This window comes from Eschrichtius robustus, chromosome 9 (assembly GCF_028021215.1).
Source record: "Eschrichtius robustus isolate mEscRob2 chromosome 9, mEscRob2.pri, whole genome shotgun sequence".
Taxonomy (NCBI): domain Eukaryota; kingdom Metazoa; phylum Chordata; class Mammalia; order Artiodactyla; family Eschrichtiidae; genus Eschrichtius; species Eschrichtius robustus.
Window position 1 is genome coordinate 61,945,656 of NC_090832.1, and position 26,038 is coordinate 61,971,693.

The following is a 26,038-nucleotide window of genomic DNA, read 5'->3' on the forward strand; positions in this document are numbered from 1 at the left end:
TATTTTTATTCTTTTCTAATTGCTGACATTTATATTATCTCAGAACATTTTTTTAATGAGATAACAGAGCAGGTACTTCCCAATTTTACAGACAAAGAAACTAAGGCACAAATGGTGAAGTAATTTTCCTAAGATAATGTGGCAAGTTAACAATAGAGAGAGAAGATTCTGAAACAAATTCGCCTAACACTAGCTCAGTGCGCTTTCCTGATACCAAACTGCTCTGATATCCTAACTACTGAAATTTGCATCTTCTACTACGGCACACAATTTCACAAATCTGTTCCTCATAAAGTACCAGGACCGTTATTCCCTGCAAGGTTTATTTTTAAAGCACTTATTATACTTCACTTATTTAAAGGAAAGGGGATATCCTTTTCTCACAAAATCACAAGTCATAGGATTTCTTCTATTTAAGGTTACAAAACTCACTGGTCACACACCATCTGAGGGCACAGTGATCTCTTGCTATTTACAAGGCAAAGCTGAAACATTAAAAAGGGGCTCCTTTTGAATTATGGTGCTGAGGAAGGAATAGTAAAAAATAATAACCACAGCTATAATAATAAAGTTTTCTACACCAATATGTCAAATCCATTTGACTCTTCGGATATCTTGCTTTGAGATGAAGGAATACAATTACTTCTTATTCAGTGGTCCCCATATATAGTTTAATTGTTCTTCAAATCTGAGACCTATGATTGTGTCATTTCCCAACATTATCAGGCAGCATCTATGAGATCGGGGCTACAGCTTACTATTGTAAGCGAAACCACATCTGAAAATTCACAAAAACATCAAGGGAAAAATCACTTCAGCTAGCTATTGTTAAGATGCTTATATCAGTATCCCACTGTTGCCGTGCTAAATTACCACAAACTTAGTGGCTTAAAACAACACAAATCTGTTATCTCACAGTTCTGGAGGTCAGAAGTCCAAAATGGGTTTCACCGGGCTAAAATGAAAGTGTCAGCAGGACTGTGTTCCTTCCAGAGGCTCTAGGAAGAATCTGTTTCCCTGACTTTTCCAGCTTCTAGAGGCTGTGACATCCCTTGGCTCGTGGCCCCTTTCGTCAAAGACAGACATCACATCACCCCAACCTTCGCTTCCGTTGTCACGTCTCCTACTCTGACTCTTCTGACTCCCTCTTCCATCTTTTAGGGACCCTCATGATTACAGCAGGCCCAGCTGTATAATCCAGGATAATCTCTCACCTCAAGGTCCTTAACTTCATCACATCTGCAGAGTCCCTTTGCCATGCAGGGGAACATTCCCAGGCTCCAGGGATTAGGATGTGGACATCTTCGGGGCCATTATTCTGCCTACCACAATGCTCGTATCTAATGGCGACCAACAGGAAATTTTCTCAGGTCCGCACAGCTTGGTGTCATGGAAAATTTAGGGAGTTTGCAGGCATGTGGACCTAGGCTGGGATTTGGACTCTGACATGGGGCAGTTGTTCAAACCTTAATTATTCAACACTGAGCAAGCTCAATTTCCTTGTCTGTAAAGTTGCTGTAAATGTCTACATTTGACAGTTATTGGGGGATTAAATGAAGATAAGGAATGTGAATACACAGAGTACTGAGGCTAGTAAACAAATAGAGATGTTAAATGAATGACATAAATAGATAAATGTTTAGATTTTGCAGTTTGAATAAAAACCCTTACTTCCTTAGTAAGGAATATATTCATTTCCTGGCCAATCCTTGTGCTATTAATATTCTTTTCCCTTAAGTAGTTTCAAATAAGTTTATTTTAACATTTAAATAACTAGGGGGTTCATTTGCAATGATCCTGATGCTTAATTTTAATTCAAGGTAAAAGATTGATCTGAAAAACAAAACTTCAGTGAGTTGGGGTTTTAGAAGAATTTATAGAGTTTTTAAAGTTTATGGCAAAGGAATTCAACATTTTTATAATTTGAGTCTTCACTGCCTTTTTTTTTTTAACTTTTTTTTTTAATTTTTATTTTTAATTTTTTTAAATTTATTTATTTATTTATTTATGGCTGTGTTGGGTCTTCGTTTCTGTGCGAGGGCCTTCTCTAGTTGCGGCGAGCGGGGGCCACTCTTCATCGCGGCGCGCGGGCCTCCCACCACCGCGGCCTCTCTTGTTGCGGAGCACAGGCTCCAGACGCGCAGGCTCAGTAATCGTGGCTCACGGGCCCAGTTGCTCCGCGGCATGTGGGATCCTCCCAGACCAGGGCTCGAACCCGTGTCCCCCGCATTGGCAGGCAGACGCTCAACCGCTGTGCCACCAGGGAAGCCCTTCACTGCCTTTTTAAAGTGACATTTTTCATTCATTATATAAAAAAGCACACACTTTTTATTATAGCTTTGAGATTAGCTCCCACCACACATATATTTTGTGATGAGTAATTAAAATTGTCATCTCTATTAGAAAGCTTGTCTCCTTCCAACTGTTAGGACATAATTCACTGTTTTTTCTAGGTGATTTATCACAAAGCTTCTTGAAACTGACTTTTGGCTACAATATGAAAATATGGTTCATATTATTGTCAGCAATCATCTCTTGCAGCATTCAAAGAAGAACATGTCTACCATTCCAAAAACCAGAAATTTTATTATAAGACCTCAAATGCTAACCTAATGGAATTTAATGTGGACTTGGCTAAACAAGAGATGAACAACCCAGCAGTGAAATCATGGCAAATATGATAAACACACTGTGTTCCAACACTGCCCCACCCCCTGATATAATAATGCTCTATGGGGAACCTCTCGCTTACCAACTAGAAGTAGAATCTTGTTATAAGGGACTGTAGCATATACCAGATATAAGAATTAAGGTCCAGAAACACTTCCACACATTCACAAATATTTGTTTTGCCTCGTTGGAAAATCTCCAGTAACCTTGCTACTCCACACTTCTAACTTGCTGCCCAAAAGACTCGGTGAAACTAGTGACTGTTTTGCTGCTTAGAAGAAGAAAAAGAGAAAAAAGATAAGAGGAATGTATCTTTTATTCTTCTAGGTTAGTTTTATTAGATCTAAAAAAAATTGCTATTTCCTTCCCTAGGTGGCAAGGCTTAAAGTCATTTGGATTTTTTTCAATATTAGAACCAAATATAATAGACAAGATATTAACAGATGTTTTTTCTTTAATAAAGCACTTTTGTAGTACTTTCTTCACTTATGCACACACAAAATTGAGAAAAGATAAGGAGTAAATTCCTCTGTATCTAAGATAACATGATGATATATCAATAGAAATAATTTAGGAGAACAAAGCATTTTATAGGACTCAGTTTATAAAGTATTTTGTGATGATGTGAATGATGTTCATAAATGTTTCAAAAAATATTTGTTATACTAATTATGTGCAAAGCTAGGGCTGAGTATTCAGCAAGGGTGAGGGGGATGAGGGAGGGACAGACGTATGTACAAGTCCTGACTCTCTTCTACCATCCTCCTTTGCTCCATCAGCTGTACCAGAACCTACCACAGTTGCTTCTGCAATCACTGTCCTTATCTCACTACCTGTTCTGCGGCTGCTACCCATTGCTTCCACTATTTTTCATTTATTGATAATCTTCAATGAGCCAGGTGCATGACCTAAGGTGTCCTATATTTTCCTGTATGCTCACTTTAAAAAAAAAAAAAACCCAGTCCCCAATCCTTTTTCACCCCAAAGTCAAGGGGTAGAAAAAGCAGTAGCTTGCTGGGGCCATCTCAGTTTGTTTATTTTGCCTTTTTCTGTATGAGGCTGAACAGAGTCCTCACAGGCTGGAGACACAGTAGCCTGTGTGTGAGGCCCTCTGACTGACAATGCGCCTCAGTCCCCAGAATTGGTATCAATGCTCTTTCATGAGGAATGCAAATTACCCCCAAAAGCTAATCTCTGCATACATTTTTAAGACATTAGGATTAAAGTCAAGAAGCCACTTACACACTTTTAAAACTGCTCTTAAATATGAAATCATATAATACTTTGGGTAGGTGTGAGCATGAAATATACACAGCCTTCTTTTCTACTATCCAGCAAGATCTCATCCCACTTCTATCAAACAGGGAATTCAAAGTGGAAAACAAAGTTCAAAACAGTAAACACACTCCAACAACAAAACACACACACAAATTCCCCTTTCATAAAAATAAAGCAAAGGAACACCTCACTTGCATTCTTTTTAATCCCATGAACAACTTTCCAAACATTTAAAATTATGTTTACAATAATCCTGGATTTTAAATTAAAGCAAAAACAACCACATGGCCGGTAAATCCTAAAGAAGTAACAGTGAAGAAAATCTGGGGTGCATGGCGAGCTTAGAGCATTTCAGAAGATTAAAGATTTGTATCTCAAAAGTATTGCCTTGGGAAAAAGAATTTCAAAATAAAAGAAACATTAAGATCAAAGAAACAGACAAAATTGGCAAAAATTATCTTTCTTAAGTAGCCTTAAAACAAGGCTGCTTCCTAACAGAATTTTGGTTTAAAAACCAAAACTCTGCTCTCTTCTGCTTGGAAAATAAAAACCACCGCTAATACCAGTAAACCACCAATTTAGCATCTGGTATGTTTCAGACCTTTGGTTTGCACCTGACATTTATTATCTCATTTAATTTCCACATCAGCCCCATGAAGTAAGTGACAATTTACCTACTTTTACACTTGGAGGAGAAAATGAAAGTTAGAGATAAAGCCATTTGCCCAAAGACATACACAGCCAGAAGATATTGGAAGAAAGCTGTTATAAACCAGATTGGTCTTGGTCTAAAACTATACTGCCTCTATAATTAATTCTCTTATAAAAATGTGAGTTCCTTATTGGAGTACAAAATATATTCTCTTTCTTGCTCTTAAGCTGTACAACTTATCTTTTTAAAATTAAGTTTTTTATGTGAAACCTTAGAAAGTGTAATTATTATAGGCAACCAGGGATACCCCAGAGTCGTGTAAAGGAACTGAGAGCACACCAGCCTCAAGCAGTTCAGGCAGCTCCCTGAGCCCTGGTGTGCTTTCCAGGGAACTGACGGAAATGGAGCTCGTGGCAGGACCCTCCTCCGATTTGCCAGTGGAGGGAAGGGGACAGGGTGCTATGTGCCACACGGTATAAGCAACATGATGAAACACGGGCTTCGGAAGTGCCAGCCTTGGCTCTGCATTGCTGCTCCACAACTTAATAGCCGTGGGACTTTGGGACACTTCCCCAACCTTTTCAGTCTTAATTTTCTTCTAGGTAAGTGGGAATAGCTATCACATCTCGTTGATGTCACAATCAAACGAGACTAACTCATTGGTACAATGGTTGCCACAAAACGAGACAAGCTATCATGATTTCTTCTGCTTGCTCTCCACCTCCAGGACTACCTTAATGCTTCTCCAGCCTGGAAAGCACTCCTGGGACTTTATTGTGTCAGGAAGGTCCTCCTATTCCAAGAAGTCTCCCAGATAACTACAGACCAATGTTTTCTCCATCCTTCAAAATTATTTATTTATTCACTCATTTATTCTGCAAAAACATTCACTGTGTTATTATGCTCAAAGCACTCTGCTAGATAATATAGGAAACTGAAAAAAAATCAATTTCTTCCCCCAGATAGCTAACACCCAAATATATATAAAGCTATGCAGTCAGTTCCTGTAGTGAGCATGGTGTTTTAGCCAGGAATAAAAACACCTACCTAAACAGCTATTTTAAGAATCAAAAGAGAGTGGTTTGGTAATTATTATTACTATTACTATTATTATTGTCCCCACTGTATTGTTTGCTGTTGAAGTATGCACGCTTGGCCCCTATCAGGCTAGAAGAGGCTCCCAGCTGGTGCTTTCAGACCAGCTCTTGGTGTGGCACAACGTTGTGTACATAAAAATACCATTTGCTGGATGTTTCAGTTCCACAGAGACTGAAGATCTTTGTATGATTTCATTACAAAGATAATACCCTACTTCTAGCCAATAGGACCACTGATGGCAAATCTGTACAAAAACCACCGCCACTATAAAAACACAACTCTACATATCTTCACTACCAGACTCCAGAATGCACTTAATCTGTAATCCACCTGCAGCAAAGCCCATATATTCATTCCTCAAGTGTTCAGTGAGCACAAACCATGTGTGAGGCACTGCGCTAGGCAGAGGTCCCATGACAACAACCAAAACCCTTCCCCTCAGGAAAGCCTCCACCTGGTGGGGGCGACCATATGTGCACAACTACTAGATAACATGTGATAAAGCCTACACTTTGCTGTGAACATAACCTAATGACTGCAAACTAGTCTTTCCACAATCTTCCTAATCATAGTAAAGACAACCTCACCCCTCCAGGGCCTTAGGCAAATGCCTTGGCATCAGCCTTAACCACTTCTCTTTCTCTCATACTCTTAAGACCAGTTCCCCATCAAATTCCCTGGGCTCTTTCTTCCTTCAAAATGCATCGAAGAGTCCACAGCACCTCCAGCCCCACTACCCCAGTGTAAGCCATCGTCTCGTTCCTGTCTTATTCTAAGAGCCTCCTTTTAGAATCCTTGCATCCACTCTCATCTCCTGACAGAAACTGGAGAGTTACCTTTTCAAAACACAGGTCAGGTGATGTTACGTCTCTGTCAAAATTGTCTCAGCACTTCCCACCTCACTGAAGTCAAAAACCAAAACCCTAACAACAGCTTGCAAGGTGGTCACACGTGACCTGGCCTCACGTGCTGCTACTCGCCCTGCCGGCTCACTCCTCTCCGGCCCCTGTCCTCCTTCAGCTCACAAACACTGCTAGTGCCTCGCACCACAGGGCTTGGTCTTCGCTGTTCCCTCTACCCGGGATGCTCCTTGACAAGCAGTACACAGCCTGCTCCTTCACTTATAAGCGGGCCTTCCCAGACCACCCTATTAAGAAGAGGCAATTCTCACCACCACTAGGACCAGCACTGCCTACCTCACCCTGCTGATGTCCTCCACAGCCTTTACCCGCATTAGACAAACTCCATACTTATCTATTTGTTTACAGTCATTCTTGGCCAACTAGAATGGAAGTGTCCTAGGAGCAAGAATTTTGTCTGTTTTATATACTATTGCATCTTCACAATCTACAACAATGTCTGGCACTTAGTGGGTAGTTAATACATAACTGTTGAATGAATGAATGATTAAAGAAATGAATTAATGAATGAGAGAGCAAATAAATAAGTTAAATTTGTATAGAGTGGTAGGGTATTGGAGAAGGGACTAGAAAGCCAGGAGGCAGGAAATTACAAAAGAGGACTGCCAGACTGCCACATGAGACACAATATCAGAGGAAGTCTGTATAGAACCTGTATAGAAACCTGACTCCCTAAAAGGGAGAGATTCAGATTACACGCTCCTGTCTTATTCTGCCTTGAATTATAATTATGTGTGTATGTTTTACCTTTTCTAAGAATTGTAAGTTCTTTGAGGACAGAGACAGTGTCTGTGACGGTTAATTTTAAGTGTCAACCTGACTGGGTCACAGGGTTCCCAGGTATCTGGTAAAGCATTATTAATGGGTGTGTGATGAAGATGTTTCGGGAGAGATTAACACTTTTTTAAATTTATTTTTACTGGAGTATGGTTGCTTTACAATGTTGTATTAGCCTCCACTGCCCAACAAAATGAATCAGCCATACATATACAGATAACCCCTCCCTTTCGGACTTCCCTCCCATTTAGGTTACCACAGTGCATTAGGTAGAGTTCCCATGCTATACAGTGTGTTCCCATCAGCTGTCTATTTTATACATACTATCAATAATGTATATGTGTCAATCCCAGTCTCCCAATTCCTCCCACCACACCCCTTTCCCCCTTGGTATCCATACTTTGGTTCTCTACATCTGTGTCTCTATTTCTGCTTCGCAAATAAGATCATCTATACCATTTTTCTAGATTCCACATATGTGCATTATTATACGATATTTGCTTTTCTCTTTCTGACTTACTTCACTCTGTATGACACTCTCTAGGTCCATCCATGTCTCTACAAATGACCCAATTTCATTCCTTTTTATGGCTGAGAATATTCCATTGTATATATGTACCACATCTTTTTTTTTAAAGCAAATATGTGTTTGTTTATGAATCAATTGCATACATAGGTTTATACATACAATTAAACAGATATGACATGTTGGAATATTTTCTTTTTTTTTTTAATAGATCTTTATTGGAGTATAATTGCTTCACAATACTGTGTTAGTTTCTGTTGTACAACAAAGTGAATCAGCCATATGCATACATATATCCCATATCCCCTCCCTCTTGAGCATCCCTCCCACCCTCCCTATCCCACGCCTCTAGATCATCGCAAAGCACCGAGCTGATCTCCCTGTGCTATGCTGCTGCTTCCCAGCTAACTATTTTACATTTGGTAGTGTATATATGTCGCTGCTACTCTCACTTCGCCCCAGCTTCCCCCTCCCCGCCCCATGTCCTCAAGTCCATTCTCTATGTCTACGTCTTTATTCCTGCTCTGCCACTAGGTTCATCAGTAACATTTTTTTTTTTTTTTTTTAGATTCCATATATATGTGTTAGCACACGGTATTTGTTTTTCTCTTTCTGACTTACTTCACTCTGTATGACAGACTCTAGGTTCATCGACCTCACTACTAATAACTCAATTTCGTTTCTTTTTATGGCTGAGTAATATTCCATTGTATATATGTGCCACATCTTCTTTATCCATTCATCTGTCAATGGACATTTAGGTTGCTTCCATGTCCTGGCTATTGTAAATAGTGCTGCAGTGAACATTGTGCCACATGTCTGTTTTTGAATTATGGTTTTCTCAGGGTATATGCCCAGTAGTGGGATTGCTGGGTCATATGGTAGTTCTATTTTTAGTTTTTTAAGGAACCTCCATACTGTTCTCCATAGTGGTTGTATCAGTTTACATTCCCACCAACAGTGCAGGAGGGTTCCCTTTTCACCACACCCTTTCCAGCATTTACTGTTTCTAGATTTTTTGATAATGGCCATTCTGACCAGTGTGAGGTGATACCTCGTTGTAGTTTTGATTTGCATCTTTTCATGTGCCTCTTGGCCACCTGTATGTCTTCTTTGGTGAAATGTCTATGTAGGTCTTCTGCCCATTTTTTAATTGGATTGTTTGTTTTTTTGATATTGAGCTCCATGAGCTGTTTGTATATTTTGGAGATTAATCCTTTGTCCATTGTTTCATTTGCAAATATTTTCTCCCATTCTGAAGGTTGTCTTTTCATCTTGTCTATGGTTTCCTTTGCTGTGCAAAAGCCTTTAAGTTTAATTAGGTCCCATTTGTTTATTTTTGTTTTTATTTTCATTACTCTAGGAGGTGGGTCAAAAAAGATCTTGCTGTGGTTTAGGTCAAAGAGTATTTTTCCTATGTACCACATCTTCTTTATCCATTCCTCTGTTGATGGACATTTACATTGTTTCCATGTCCTGTCTATTGTAAATAGTGCTGCTGTGAACATTGGGGTGCATGTGTTTTTTTGGATTATGGTTTTCTCTGGGTATATGCCCAGGAGTGGGATTGTTCGGTCATATGGTAGTTCTATTTTTAGTATTTTAAGGAACCTCCATACTGTTTTCCATAGTGGCTGTATCAATTTACATTCCCACCAACAGTGTATGAGGGTTCCATTTCAGGAGAGATTAACATTTGAATTGGTAGACTGAGTAAAGCAGATGGCCCTCCCCAGTGAGGGTGGGCCTCATCCAATCAGTTGAAGGCCTGAATAGAATAAAAGGCTGAGTTAGAAAGAATTCTTTCTTGCTGCTGGTCTTTGAGCTGGGGCATCAGTCTTCTGCCTTCCAAGTCAAACTCAGACTGGAATTTGCACCATTCTCTTGCAGCAGAGTCAGTACAATATCCTGCGTACACAGGTGCTCAGGGCACTGTGCAGAGGAATGGCAACGCCCTTTAATGCAAGAACAAGTCAGACCATGTCCAGAGTGCTGCTCGCCATCTTAACGTATCCATTCCTGCTATTCTTAGAATCATGACCTATTATATATTAAAGCTGACTAGTCCCCTAAGGGGTAGGCTTCATTTTCACAATCTAATTGTTCATTCAATGCAAAAAAAAAAAAAAAGAATTGAAAGGTCATCTTTCCAGAAAATAATAAAACAATTATGAGAAAGCAGTGAGGTACCTGTAATATTTTTTCTTTCATTAAAAAATTAATACATTTTATTTTTTAGACCAGTTTCAGCTTCACAGTGAAACTCAAGAGAAAGTACAGAGAATTCCACGTAACCCCTTCCCATCAACATACCTCACCAGTGTGGCAAAACTGATGAATCAACATTGATACACCATTATCAACCAAAGTCTGCAGTTTACATTAAGGTTCACTCTTAAAGTATTCTTACATTAAGGTACAGTCTATGAATTTGACAAATGTATAATGACATGTATCTACCATAATAGTATCACACAGATCAGTTTCACTGCCCACCAAATCACCTATGCTTCATCTATATAGCCTTCCCTCCCCGCAGGCCCTGGCACGACTGATCTTTTTGCTATCTCCATAGTTTTGCCTTTTCCAGAATGCCACATAGTTGGAGTCATATAGTTAAGTACCTTTCAGACTGGCTTCTTTCACTTAGTAATATGCATCTGAGGTTCCTCCATGTCTTTTCATGGCTTGTTAGTTCATTTCTTTTTATCACTGAATAATATTCCATTATATGGAGGTACCATAGTTCATGTAATCAGAAATGAAAGAGGAGATATTATAAATGATACCATCAAATACAAAGGATCATAGGATCATAAGAGACTACTATAAACAATTACACACCAACAAATTGTATAAGCTAGAAGAAATGGATAAATTACTATAAATACAGCCTACCAAGACTGAATTATGAAGAAACAGAATTTGAGCTGACCAATAATGAACAAGGAGATTGAATCAGTAATCAAAAAACTTCCAACCAAGAAAAACCCAGGACCAAATGGTCTCCCTGGTGAATTCTACCAAACATGTAAGAAAGAATGAATGCCATTTCTTCTCAAACTCTTCCAAAAACCTGAAGAGGAGGGAATACTCCCAAACTCATTTTATGAGGCAATTATTACCCTGACGTCAAAGCCAAATAAGGACACTACAAGAAAAGAAAAATACAGGCCAATATCCCTGATCAATATAGATGCAAGAATCCTAACAAAATATTAGTAAATCAAATTCAACAGAACATTAAAAGGATGATACACCATGATCAAGTGGGATTTATCCCTGAGATGCAAGGATAGTTCACCATACGCAAATTAAACATGATATATACCACATTAACAGAATGAAAGATAAAAAATATATAATCATCTCAATTGATGCAGATAAAGCAGTTAACAAAATTCAACATCATTTCATGACAAAAACTGTCAACATCCTAGAAGAAAACATAGGCAGTAAGCTCCTGGTCATCAATCTTGGTGATAATTTTTTAAATTTGACACCAAAAGGAAAGGCAACAAAAGCAAAAATAAATAAGTGGGTCTACATCAAACTCAAAAGCTTCTGCATAGCAAAAGAAACCATCAACAAAATGAAAGAGCAAGATATAGAATGAGAGAAAATATCTGCAATCATATATCTGATAAGGGGTTAACATGCAAACTGAAAAAAGAACTCATACAAGTCAACAACAACAACAAAAAAATAATCTGAATTAAAAAATGGGTAGAAGATCTGAATAGACATTTTCCCAAAGAAGACATATAGATGGCCAACAGGTACATGAAAAGGTGTCCAACATCACTAATCAACAGAGAAATGCAAACCAAAACCACAATAAGTCACCTAACACCTGCTAAGATTGCTATTATCAAAAAGACAAGAAATAACAAGTGTTGGTGAGGATGCAGAGAAAAGGGACACCTTGTACACTGTTGGTGGGAATGTAAATTGGTACAGCTACTATGGAAAACAGTACAGTACATTCCTCAAAAAATTAAAAATAGAATACGATCTAGCAATCCTGCTTTTGGGTGTATATTCGAAGGAAATGAAATCAGGATCTTGAAGAAATATCTGAACTCTCATGTTCATTGCAGCATTATTTACAATAGGCAAGGCATGGAAACAACCTAAATGTCTTTCTACAGATAAATGGATAAAGATGATGTGGTACATATACACCAGGGAATATTATTCACCCACGAGAAAGAAGGAAGTCCTGCCATTTGTGACATGGATAAACCTTGATGGCATAATGCTAAGTGAAATAAATCAGACAGAGAAAGACAAATACTATATGAGCTCACTTACCTTGGGCTGGCCAAAAAGTTCGTTCGGGTTTTTCCGTAACATCTTACTGCGGAACCTGAACGAACTTTCTGGCCAACCCATAAGAGGAATCTTAAACATTCAAAATCATAGAAACCAATCATAGAATGTTGGTTGCCAGGGGCTGAGGACTGGGGGGCATGAGATATTGACCAAATGGTATAAACTTCCAGTTATAAGATGAATAAGTTCTGGGGATCTAATGTACAACATGGTGACTACAGTTAACCCACACTTTATTGTAGACTTAAAAGCTGCTAAGAGAGTAGATCTTAATAGTTATCACACGCACACAATAAGGTAACTATGTGAAGTGACGGATGTGTTAAGTAGCCTTATTGTGGCAACCATTTCACAATGTATAGGTGTATCAAATCATCACAGTTATATACTTTAAACTTATACAATGCTATATGACAACATCTCAATAAAGCTGGATAAAAAATAAAAATAAAAATGGAATGGTGTATATATCTACACTGTTATTATCTGTATCATTGCTCTTCAAAGTAGGCTGTCTTCAAATTGCTTCTTATCCATCAGACACAAGGTATAAAGTCCCTGCCAGAACACAAACTCACTACTCGCTTCTTGAGAAAGGCTTCCTGTGAAAAACTGGCAGCTGAACTAACACAGTATTTCATGATGTAGTTGATTAACATTCAGCAGATTATTAGCATGGATAGTTAACAAGCATTTCACAGACTGGCACTGGTCCATGGACCTCGAGTAACACTGATCGATATTTTTATACATCACCCCTTAGATTTTGGCTTCCTTTCCCACACTACTGAGACCAAGTTCTTTAACAACAGTGAATTTTTTTGCATCCTCCTTGATCTTCTGCAGAAAATGCTGATCTCTTGAAACCCTTTAATTTTGGCACTTTGATTAAAATGTACATGGTAGTTATCTTTATATCTTTGAGTTTTCCTTTTTTGTCCCCTTGGCCATCTTTTCATTCTCTTTCTGCCACCTGACTAAAGGCATCCTTTAGGTCCTAACCACAGATGTTTTTTTCTGCTCTCTCTTTTCCCTCTTGATGTGCAATCTCATATGTTATACCAAGATCTGTCTCAACCTTCACCTCTTGTGCAGAAGCTGAGTGTTGATGTTTTCTGTACCCCTTGCAACATCAAGCACAAACTTTTCTGCATATAGTAGGTGCTCAGTAAATATCTACGGAATTGAGAAAGTAGTGAATTATGTGCATCATTGGGCACTATTGTCAGCTACAGAGTTAATCTGTTCTTACCACATTAAGAAGTAATAAAGAAGCACATTGATTTGTGAAGTAGTAATAGTTACTGTGTTAAAAATATTAAATAAAATTAAATATTAAGTACTAAGTAAAACCTAAGAAAATTAAAATGGAAACGTTTAAAAATATGAAAAATAAAAAATGTTAAAGGTTAGTTATTTCATAGTTGCATACAGTGAATTAAATTTATCATCAGAAAAAGAATATGACAGGGATAAAATGGTCCTAATATTGGATTTTTACCTTTTCCTATTGCCAGGAGTTCTGCATTCCAAAATTCAATCAAATGTAGTGAAAATAGATAACTACAACCTGAAAATAAATTATTTCCTTGATGGTTTTGCTATCAAAACTCAAACAAAAAAGGAAATGTACATTTTAAAAGCATCATATATCTGAATCACTTTCCGGTATTCTTCGTAATCTGCCCAGTAGAATCTGCCCATTAGTCTTTTTAAACGTCCTTAAGAGTTCTGCCCCCACCCCGCAGGTTCTTGACAATACCTTCAATACTGGTAAAACCTCAGCCTTTAGCCATAGTTTTCAATTCCTAACAGACATTGCTCTATTTTTTAATTATTTCTATAAACAGATATGATAACATTGAATGTTAAAACAAGTATTCACTTGATGGAAAACAATAATCAGTTTACCATATAATGCATAGGTCAAATGCACTATGAAAATGATACTCTGGTGCCTCTGTGATTGATACACAAAATGCAGAAGTTGGGGAAAGGAAAGAACACAGCAATGTGCAAATTTGCAAGAATTAACAAGGCTGCTGTTTCAGCACCAGCACCCAATAACCACAGAACTCAGTAGTACTCATTTGGCCTCAAGCAAAGTAATTAATCACAGGACAGGTCAGTGTAAAACTGACTATGGAAAATCTTGAACATCATGGGATTTAAGTTTAGTGGTATTCAGGCACCAATTTAAATAACTGTAGAGTAATGCTTTGCTTTTTAGGACAGTAGTAGATATTTATTATGCTTACAGTAACCATCAAAAAGATAAACTAAAAATAATTACTATATGTACTGAAGGATTTGACGGTTATTTTACTATTAATTTTATTCATATTTTTTCTGAAAGGAGGTTAGTTTTGAATCACTCCCAGCTAACGTGTAATTTTTGAGGACGGCACTGATCAGCTTGTGACAACAGTCCTATGGATCAAAAGAGTGAATCCTCATTACAGCATCAAGCCCAGTAACTGCTCAGAAGGTTCCCAGAAGAAAGCGGTGGCAGGGGTGACTGAACAAAAGACAAGAACGGACTATTCAAAGTCCCTTAATATTTACATAGATAGCATTTGACAGTATTTCATGTACATTTATTTTTATTCTTAATTCTATTTGTTTAAGCAAAAAGATAGTTTATTGGAAGCATATTGGGAGCTCACAAAATCAATGAAGGTTCAGGAACAGGCAGGGAAAAAAGTCAGGAGGCTGCAGGCTTGGCGGCTGGAAGCAAAATGACTGTCAATGGTACGTTGCTGTTTATCCTCAATGTGACGAACACAGTATGTCTTATATATGATTTCTGAACATCAGAAATGTTCACGAAGAGTCTCTAAAACCACCAAATAAGAGACAGCCTGAACCCAACAATGATCTCACTTATACGTTTACTGTCAGCAGTGCTACTACCTTCAAGTCTTTATAAGAAACCTGCTTAAGAAATAAGATGAACTAATGTGTAAAACAGACAGTGCATGTAATGGGTGTTCTGAGGGAGAGCATTCTGAGGAGGAGATTGGGGAGGCCCCACCCCTGTGACCCAGCAGGAAATTGTTCCAGCCAGATGCAGCAGGGGAGAATGAATACTGAGGGTCTGCAGTGGGGCGGCAGGCACTGCAGTTGGCGCCGGGGATGCAAGGACCAGAAAAGAAAAAAAGGCACTGGCTCCGCCCCTCAAGGGGAACTTAAAGTCCTCGCACTCAGCCTTCCGCACTTGCTCCCTCGATGGTACAGATTCCTTCAAAATGCCTTGCGGCTGCCCTTTTCCCAGCTCCATCCTCACCTCCGGTCTGCAGTGAGTGTGAGCACCCGCTTGCACCCACCAGCCAGGAGCTCACTCATTCTTAGGTCCTTCCTCTCCCTCACCATCCACGAGGCGCCCTGTGTATTCTACCTGCTACCACCCGCCCAACCTCCCTCCCCCTCACCACTCCTCACACACATCCTGCCTCTCCAGCCTCAGGTCAGGCCTCCAGCAGCTCTTACGTCACTGCTTCCATGCCCCGAATGTCAATTATTTAACGTCAAGTCTCCATTTCTTTATTTTTAAAACGGAGATGATGATGGTGATACTTAATAATAATACCATCCATCTTACAGATTTCTTTAGAAAATGAAATGAATTGATACACATAGAGCGCTTAGAGTAAGTGTCTGTAGCACAGTAAATACTCAATTAGTGGTAGTTATTATTGATTGAGAGTGCCAGAGAGGAAGAGGGATAAAAACAAGGTTCAAGACCTCCGACACCATCCAAACTGTTAATATAATTATACTACACTATAGTTATTTGTTCACTTGTCTGTATTTCCTACCAGACTATAAGTTCATTCTGCATCTAGAAAATAGTAGGTAGGTAACAAATGCTTATCGAATTTTTAAAAAAACATTTATTTGTAATTATATATTATATACTCATTTAATAGCCTTTAATGCCATTTTAATCAAATAGTGACTGGAGAGTATGATTATAAAAATACAGGGAACACAGATTTTTTTTTTATTATCATGGGCTTTATCCTATTTTCTCAAAACTAAAAATTACATAGGCAGAGCACACTCAGGCTCTAGTGGAAAGTGATGGTCAAATATTTACTCTCCAAAATGTCATATTTGAATCACTTTGCCATCACATATGCAAAGCTATGTGAGACAGTCAAGACATCTGCTTCCTTGGTCAGAAAGTGCAGGCATTCATGGAGATTGAAGCTGGAGATAGCAAATGGTAAACAACAGCCTCCAGAAGCTACAGGGTGGCCCACTGCCCAGGGCTGCCACAGGGAAGAGGGTAAGAGGCTGACTCATCCCATTTCTCACATACACTCCAGATCATAAGGCCTCTAATTCCTCCTGCTACCTCTGGTTTAATACTTCCTCATTCAATTCTGTTCAACAGTACTTTGATGGACTTCACTAGTCCTCAGCTAGTCAGTCACTTTCAGAGAAGTCACTGGTGAAAGGGACTGCAACACATGACACATCTTCAATTCCTTTTTTTTTTTTTTATACAGCAGGTTCTTATTAGTCATCAATTTTATACACATCAGTGTATACATGTCAATCTTCAATTCCTTTTTAAAAAAAGTTTCCAGCTTTATTGAGATACAATTGACACATCACACTGTGTAAGTTTAAGGTATACAATGTGATGACTTGATACACATATATATTGTGAAATGATTACCACAATAAGGTTAGTTAACACATCCGTCACTTTACACAGTTATCTTTTCTTGTGTGTATGTACTAAGAACTTCTAAGAGCTACTCTTTTAGAAACTTTCCAGTCTACAGTACAGTATTATTAACTACAGTCACCCTGCTGCACATTAGATTCCCTAGAACTTTCTCATCTTATAACTGGAAGTTTGTGCCCTTTGCCAACATCTCCCCGTTTCAACTACTCCCCAGCCCCTGGCAACCACCACTCTATTCTCTGTTTCTGTAAGATCATACAATATTTGTCTTTCTCTGTCTGACTTATTTCACTTAGCATGATGTTCTCATGGTTCATCCATGTTGTTGCAGATGGCAGGATTTCCTTCTTTCTCATGGGTAAATAATATTCCGTTACACACACACACACACACACACACCACATATTCTTTATCCATTCATCCATGGACAGACACTTGGGTTGTTTCCATATCTCAGCTATTATGAATACTGCTGCAATGAGCATGGGAGTGCAGATGTCTCTTTAAGATCCTGATTTCATTTCCTTTTTTATATGCCCAGATATGGGATTGCTGGATCATATGGTAGTTCTATTTTTAATTTTTTGAGAAACCATACTGTTTTCCATAGTGGCTGCACCAATTCACATTCCCACCAACAGTGTATAAGGGTTCCCTTTTCTCTGCATCCTCACCGACATTTTTTATCTCTTGTCTTGGTAACAGCCATCCTAGTAGGTGTGAAGTGATTTCTCATTGTGGTTTTCCCTGATAGTAATGTTGAGCATGTACCTGCTAGCCAGTTGTATATCTTCTTTGGAAAAATGTCTGTTCATATCCTTTGCCTATTTTTTAATCACAGTCTTTGGGTTTTTGCTATTAAGTTTTATGAGCTCCTTACATATTTTGGATATTAATTCATTATCAGATATATGGTTTGCAAATATATTCTCCTGTTCTGTAGGTTGCCCTTTCATTTTGTTGATCTTTAATTCCGTGAGTGAGACAAGCTACAGTTACAATGCTTCAGAAAAGAGGGACCTTGCATATGAATTTAGAGAGGTGGCAGAGGGTGGGCAGGATAAGGCTTTGTGGAGGACTTCACACTTGTTGGCTGTGATAAACCTGGGAAGATGGACAAGGTAGACAAAGGGGTGAGTAGGAGGTTAAGGTAGAAGGAATGGTCATTAGCAAGGCTGAGAGGTGGAAAGGCCCTCAGGTGGAATAGAGTGTTTGGAGAACAGTTATGGCTGCAAGATCAATGAACAGATTGGGGAACACAGATGAGGATGAATGATAATGACACAGCATGAAGGCACACTCCGGGGCTCTGGCAGAAAGGCCTTGAGGAGCTCTGGGGGACCTGAGCAGGGGAGTGAAAGTTCACCACACAGTTATCTGCACGATGGTTTGTCACGGGACAACCAGAGGAGGAGAAAGTTAAGTGGCTACTAGAATGTTCTAAGCAAGAAGGAAGGGGGTGTCAGATTCAGAAAATAACAAGATGGGAAAGGATGAATCCAAAACGCTATTCTGACCCATCAAAAGGTGAGGGAGTCTGCAACCAGGTGAGCCTAGAGATGAGCAGTCTTCTTTTCCCACAAAGGGCCAGACAGAGCATGACCAGGGATCCCAAGTTAGACCAAGGAGAGAGCCAGATAATGTTTACTGAAGGTGTGATGTGTATCAGACATAGCACTTAATGCATTATGTACCTTATCTCACTCTAATCTCTGAATCGGCCTATTCTGAGACTTATGCTCTATGATCACCAATTTACAGGTAAAAAAACATAGGTTTACAGAAGTCAAATGACTTGCCTATGCTCAAAGAATAAATAGTGAAGAGGGTGAATAAGCCAACAGATATTAATTAGAATAGCATCCACTATTTGTCAGGGACTGTGGGAAACAATGGCAAACAGGGAGATGTGGTCCCTCCCGCTGTATTCAAACTCAGATCTGACGCTTAGCTCTTCCCTTTCTTCCTTCCACCACTGCTTTACTCTTAGAAAAGAAGCCCCTGGTCTAACACAGTTACAGCTTTTGACTAACGCCATGTTGTGCTGATATTAAGCCTAAATTTAATTTTTTTTTAAAATAATCATTATTATTTGGCTGAAGAATGTGTTTTAACCCTTTCATTTAAAATGCTGATGATCACAGGAATCCACAGTACTTTGTGCTCAACTGTTCACTATTCATATTTTAAGCAAGAAAAGCTGATACCATCTCTCAGATCAATGTAAAGGAACAGTTTACACCAAAACTTGGGCCTTCTCCTCACTCCTGCCATCCACGATTATTTTAGCTTCAAAATAATCTGCCAGATATCAGAATACAGAGTACAAAAATCTATTTAGGTCAGACTACCTCATTAATTTGAACAGATCACACTAGAAAGAAAAATCCATGAATAATTTGCATATTTTATATGCAGGATGTTAAAAATTGAAATACACATGGAATTCTCTGAGAATTAGAAAACATTTCTTCATTCACTTAATAAATATTTATTGAATACTTACTAAGCCTGAGGCAACATTATAAGTGTTGTGAGAGATACAGAAATTACTCAGACAGGATTCTGTTTCTAGGTGTTTCAGTGTGGTAGAGTGTAAGACACAAGGAAGACAGACATAATTCTAGTTTAAGGCATGGGTCTCTTGCACTTCTGCATGTATTATGAGTGAGGCACTGACTGTCTTTGTTCTGAACTCTCATTTCAGGGATGTTTCTATAGCAAATGGCCTTCGATGACAGAGTGATATCTCCCTTCAGAGCAAAGAGCAGTTCTGTTTACTCAGAGATAGAATGTTTCTTTGCAGAGCAAAGGGTAGGCATGCTTACTGCCCAGTATAATAATGTTTTCTTCCAGAGCAAAAGACAGACGTGTTTCCTACGCATTATAAAAGATTCAGGTTCCCTAAGCTCAATGACCCTCAATGATCCAACCCACTTTGTGTGACTTAAGAGTTTCATGTCTTCTAGCAGCATCTCTGAACCAGTGATAGACTGACTAACTTGCTGGTTTCCAACTTGGATAAATCACAAATCTTTGACAGTTCTTGACAGTGGTAGGTTACAAAAATGGCAACAAATTCTTCCCCTGCCTGCATCCACGCCCTTTGGTATCCTCGCTGACACTGACTCAGCCTGGCCACGTGACTTGCTTGACCAATGGGACGTTAGTAAACAGGACACAAACAGGAGCTTGAAAAGCACCTGTGCATGGAAGTTAGCCCTCTTGCTGTTTTCAGAATTTAGCTGTCATGTGAAAAAGCCCAGGCTAGCCTGTTTGTGAGAAATACATGCCCAGTGTCCCCTACAACTCCAGCCATAAGCCTACCAATCACCAGACAGGTAAACAAAGCCAACTCAGATCATTCAGTCTCCAGGCAACTCTCCAGTTAACCGCTGATGTAAGAATGAATCCAGCATAGATCAGAGAAACTGGCAGACCAGAGGAACTACCCAGCTTCTAAGTTTTGGGGTGGTTTGTTATGACAAAAGCTAACAAAAGATACAGGGTATATGGCAAAAACAACGTCCAGTATAGTGACTATATTACAAGCTCCATAGGGTTCAGTCTATGTCTGGTTAAATATTATAACTCCAGCACTTATCACAATGCCTAGAAAAGAGTTAAGTGCCAAGAGTTCCAACTTGGTCTTGGTTTCTCCATCTGAACAATCAGTACACAAGTCACTGAAATTTCACCTCACAAGCAGGTCATGAGATTGAAGGGACTGTGTATGAATCCAGCAGGGCACATGGTTAAGTGGAAAAAGCACAGCTTGGTACTCAAGGAGTCAGGTGTTCTGGTGTGCGAAAATCAGTTCTTCTACTTAATATCTGGCAGTCCTTGGGCAAGTTATTTAAACATATTGCACTTTAGTTTCCTTATCTACAGAATGGGAATAATAAAGCTTTCTTCACAGGCTTTATAACATCAGTATTTTAAAGAAGGCACTCTGTGCATGACCTATCAGAGTATGAGGGGCATTGTGGTAAAAGAGGTGAATAACTTGGAATAGCTGCAAACATCGTTAAATGCCAGCAGCAAGTAAAATGCTCTTCAGTGCTCACATGTATGCATTCACTTGCACATTCTCTCTGTCATATACACACATGCACAAAATCAAACCCCAAATTAAATTCAAAGTCCAACCCACAGAGACCTAGGAGGAGAGAAGCCAAGCACCAAGAGGTCTATATTATGGTCCACAAGAAGAAAAAACTTGTATTTTATAATGTGCACATGTTATATACAACAACCCGAAATATGTTGTTTCAAAAGCCCTCCAAATAATATAAGCTTTCTGCAAGATTAATCCCTGACAATGTGAGAGTATATAAAATATACATTAAATTAATGAAACTAGAAGGTCACTTTACAGATACTCCGCTTCATTTCTGCAGTTTAGAATTATGTAAATCCCTACTTTTAATTTTAGATAGATATTTTAAGTAATTACCTCTTTATCTTCTACATTACCAGGTTTCATCACATTTAAAACTTTTTTTAATCTTTCTTTCACGATTTGGCATCTTTGAAAATTCTCTTTAACTGCTAGACAGCAACTGAGTACAGTTGATATTGTCTCTTAAACATCAAAACACAAGGTGACTATTGAAAATTTCCAAATCAAACCAAAAATCTGCCCCAGGCTGGATTTGGTTTCTGTACCATTTGAGACTTTGGTAAGAAAAAGTTTTTTAATTCACAATTAAATTTGTATTCTAATTTATATAGAGATTGTATACTCTTATGTTTTGAAATTCTTACCTAATCACTAGTTAACTGAAATAACATTGAAAAAAATTAAATAAGAATTAAATCATGTATATTCAGAAATTAATACTTCAAAAAAATCTGGTTATTAATTGTCACAATTTTCTTTCTTATATCCGTATAAGGGGTAGAATGGAATGCTGGTTAAGACTCAGACATGGATTTCAATTGTAGATCTGCCACTTCGGAACTGTGTGACTTATTACTTAACCTCTGAGTTACCTCAAATTACCTAATCTTTGAGATTCAGTTTCCTTACATGTAAAATGGTGATTTTTATAGCATATGCATGTGTTTATAAAATGTATTCCTGTGAGGATTAAATGAGATATGTATATAAAGTCCTTTGTCCATGACCTGAATCATAGGAAATACTAAATTAAATTAAATTTAGCTAAAACCATACTATACACTCACCTTCAAAAAACAACAATAACAACAAACACATCATCACATATCATTAGCCACTGGAAATCAAACTCCAAAGTTCTACTTAACAAGACAACGTCTTCAGCTAAACAGGCACCCACGTGTCAACCATAAATATCCTTTAGGTCAATTCCATCACTGTCCCTGGAGCAGAGACTTGGAAAGCTCTAAGACGAGAACATACATAGAAAATAAAAAATCAGAGACACTACATATATTTAGAGACCTTTTAAGAAATAAATTGTCTTACAGATTGTCCTTCTGATCATGAATCCAGAAACATCCTGTCCTCAGCCTGCACCCCCATTATGGTGCACTACAATGCCACACTGTCTTTTGGTGGTAGAGTGTCGAACGCCCCTCAGCTCAGATGCAAAGGAGAGGTCTGCTCTCCACTGGAGGGACATCCAGGTGTCCAGCCCAGGGAGGATCCCAACGGGGCCCCAATCTCAGTCTGACCAGGAAAACCCCCCAACATTCGCAACTCTGGGGACGATTATCTAATTGGCTGATGATCGTGTGACAGTTCAGAAAACTGTCATCCTCTGTTTATTAATATCTTAAGAGAAACAAATAAACAAACAAACTACCTTGACTTACCCGGAAATAGTCGCTGCAGGCTGCTAGGACTGCCTTGTGAGCGTGGAATTTCTGTTCCTCAGCAATCAGGGTGACATCGCAGAGGATGCCGTCACTCCTCTGCTGATTCAGTGCTGCCAGGACGCTATCAGTGTGAGATTCTGAGTGGCAGAGCCTCTGGCCTGTCAGCATTTCTTGAATACTGCGAGGAGGAGAGCGAGGAGAGCAATCCAGTGAATGTTGTTCCTCTATCAGCCCAGCCGCCCCCAGGCTCCCTCCCTCCTTCAAGAGCAACTCAGGGAGTGTGGATTCCAGTGCCTATAGTGGTGTGTCCTTCCTAGTCCCCACTGTCTTTTCCTCCACCATCCTCTTGCTTTCTTTCTCTCTAATTCTCTCTTTTCCTCTCCCACCCCCCCAACAGGATCTCTTTCTCTTTCCTACTGGTCCCTCTCTTTGAGAATTTGTGTTTGTTGTGTGTCCATCTGTGTCGGTGTATTGGCCCATGTCTGCAGGCCTGTGAGCCTCTGCTTCTGGGCCCCTGTTCCCTCAGTATGTATACATCTCTGAGTGCAAAGCTTTTTCTGGATGTGTGTCTGGATGTGTGTACATATGTGTGCAAATCCTTCCACTCTGGGACCCCCTCCCTAGCTCTCTGATTCCTTTTCTAGCTTTGTACCACCTGTGTGGGGTTAGCACAAGCTCAGAACTTGCCATGCACTGATCCAGCACAGAACCCACTGCATGGCTCACCAGAGACACAAGAAGTTACTCAGTCTCCCCACAAGACACAATACTCCGTTAATAAATAAAATGAAACTGAGCAAATGTTGGTTAGGGGAAAATAAGGCTACCAGTGACCATTTCATGTAAAAGGCCATTAATTAAACCACAGTGGCTTATTATTAAACTTAGGAAATTATGCACCACCAGGAGAACATCAAAAGAAATGCCATTGTAAAGCAAAACTTTAAGGCTGAAAGTAAAATATATCTATCTTATTAGCCTGCAACATCTTGTGTGAGCTTCGTATTAGACTTAATGAATGACTATGCAATCTATTTTCTGCTCTATTTTGTGAAATTACTAAACTTACCCATTGTGAAACTTATCCCTTCACTCCCTACCCCGACCTAAAATATTCATCCCATATCCTTTCAAAACTCCTGGGTGAAACCCCAGATCTTCCTATAATAATGTAGAAGTAATGCTATAAACACCAAATGCAAACGGAATTTGTAGATAATTATGAACAATTCCAGCTTAGATACATGAAAATCTCCACGGCACTCTAGAATCTCAGAACCGACACTGGACTGAGATGAGTGAGCTGCACCAGTCGTAAGTTACTCCCAGAATGAGAGCAAGGGCCATCAAGCTCTATTTCTGGCCTGCGACTCTTCTTGAAACCGAGTAAGGTTGCCATAAGGATGAACGAGCACTGTCTCTCCCATCCCGATAACTCGACATCCAGTGCCTCCCTCTGAATGTGAAAGAGCCTCTCAGGAGAACCAGGGAGTTGCCACCAGCCGAGCCTGCATGCTCGTGCCACCAGTTGGCTGGTAAATTACGGCTCAGCATAAATCACCTTAAAGTAAACCAAATGCTTCCCGCGAAATGCCAGAGTGCAGCCAGTAAGCTTTATCGGACATTTTTGACTGGGGAGCCTCAAAAATGTCAGAACTATTGAAAGAAAAAATAAATTTGACAGGAGATGATGATATAGTAAGTTCTCGTGGGAAGGTGGGAGGATTATTTTCAGTTGAAATGCAGCAGTGAGCTTTGAAATGGTTACTGTCATCGAATATTCATCTAGCGGCTCTAGCTACAGGCAGACTTTTAAAGTCAGTAATTGAAAACCACACTCAGAAGCATAAATAACACTTACACAAATTGCTGTGCAAAGGCTAGAACGGAGATCAATTAGCATAGCTCAAAGAAATGAGGGAATAGAATAGTAATAGAAATATTATCTCAGCTAAGTAAGCTTTAGGATAGTCTTTGAAAAATCCTTCCTAAAAGGATGACATTTTTATATATTTTACAAACACAAAGCCCTTACTATGTTCCATGAATTATTCTTAGTGATGTACAATTATCAATTCATTTAATCTTCATAACAACATTATGAGGCAGGTACTAATATCTCCATTTCACAGATAAGAAACCTGATGGTCCAAGATTAGGCATTTTGAGAACCTATTACCATGAACATAATAATGTAATTTGTCCTCCTGCTTAAAATATAAAAGAAACAGAGACTTCCCTGGCGACCCAGCGGTTAAGACTCTACACTTCCAATGCAGGGGCGCACGGATTCGATCCCTGGTCAGGGAACTAAGATCCCACATGCCGCGTGGCCAAAAGAATTTAAAACATAAAAAATAAAAAATAAATAAAAGAAACAAACAAAACCTGAAACAAAACCAAAAAATGATAATCTGTAAAGAAGATCTCAAAAATCTATGCTGGGGGGGAAAAAATCACAAAGTCCATATTAATTCTATATTTAGATTGTGCATAGTTAATCTCAAAATCAAAGTTACCTTTGAAAAATAATACACATAATATAACATGAGATACTGATAGGAAATGTTTGAAATCATGCTTCAAATACATTTATCTTTGCACTGACTAAGATAAGTTTGGGGACAGAAAATAGATCTTACTTATACATTTATTTAAAACTCTCATAACTTTTCTCCCTTTTAATATCACCTTACATGCTACATAAATGTATTTTGAAATTTCATTTGTAGTGGAACAGAAGAATACATTAAAATAATTGCCTTATAATGTTTCCTTACTCATTTTCCAAATATAGAGCCACAATTCATGTCCTTATTATTAAGACTGAATCAGTATTTGCATTTCAGATATCTATAGACAGCGAATAAATCTTGCCAGGGAAAGAGCAGCTGTAAACTGAAATTTGGCAAAGAATAAAGGGCTCAGCTCTGAAACAATTGTGATGCCGCACAATTTCACAGGATCATTCAGCTGGGCTTGAAATATTCAAGCTTAAAGAAAACAGCATGCTAAATATTTAAGGCAACACTTGGCACAAGATTCCAAATATTTTGGAACCAATATGTTAGGACTCCTTAAAAGCAGAAACAAATACTCCAACATTTGGCAAGGCATAAAGGCTTATTAATCAACAGGTCATTATTGTATTCTGAAACTTCCCACTCAACTCTCAGATGTAAATCTGCAAAACACCTCAACCCTGTAAGTGTTAAGGCACAAGTGGTCACAGAACACAGCTGGAAAGCCATAGGTCCATGTGATAAAGCCAATAATTA

At 38.8% G+C, this 26,038-nt stretch overlaps 1 protein-coding gene across 4 annotated transcripts in view; it reads right to left on the bottom strand.

Moving 5' to 3' along the window:
* KLHL32 (kelch like family member 32) overlaps positions 1-26,038 on the bottom strand; it is a 239,538-nt gene that overhangs the window by 164,324 nt on the left and 49,176 nt on the right. For all 4 annotated transcript variants that reach the window (XM_068550927.1, XM_068550925.1, XM_068550930.1 and 1 more), the window contains exon 3: positions 22,758-22,938. In XM_068550927.1, coding sequence (XP_068407028.1) covers positions 22,758-22,938 — 181 coding nt within the window. The remainder of the gene's footprint in view (positions 1-22,757; positions 22,939-26,038) is intronic.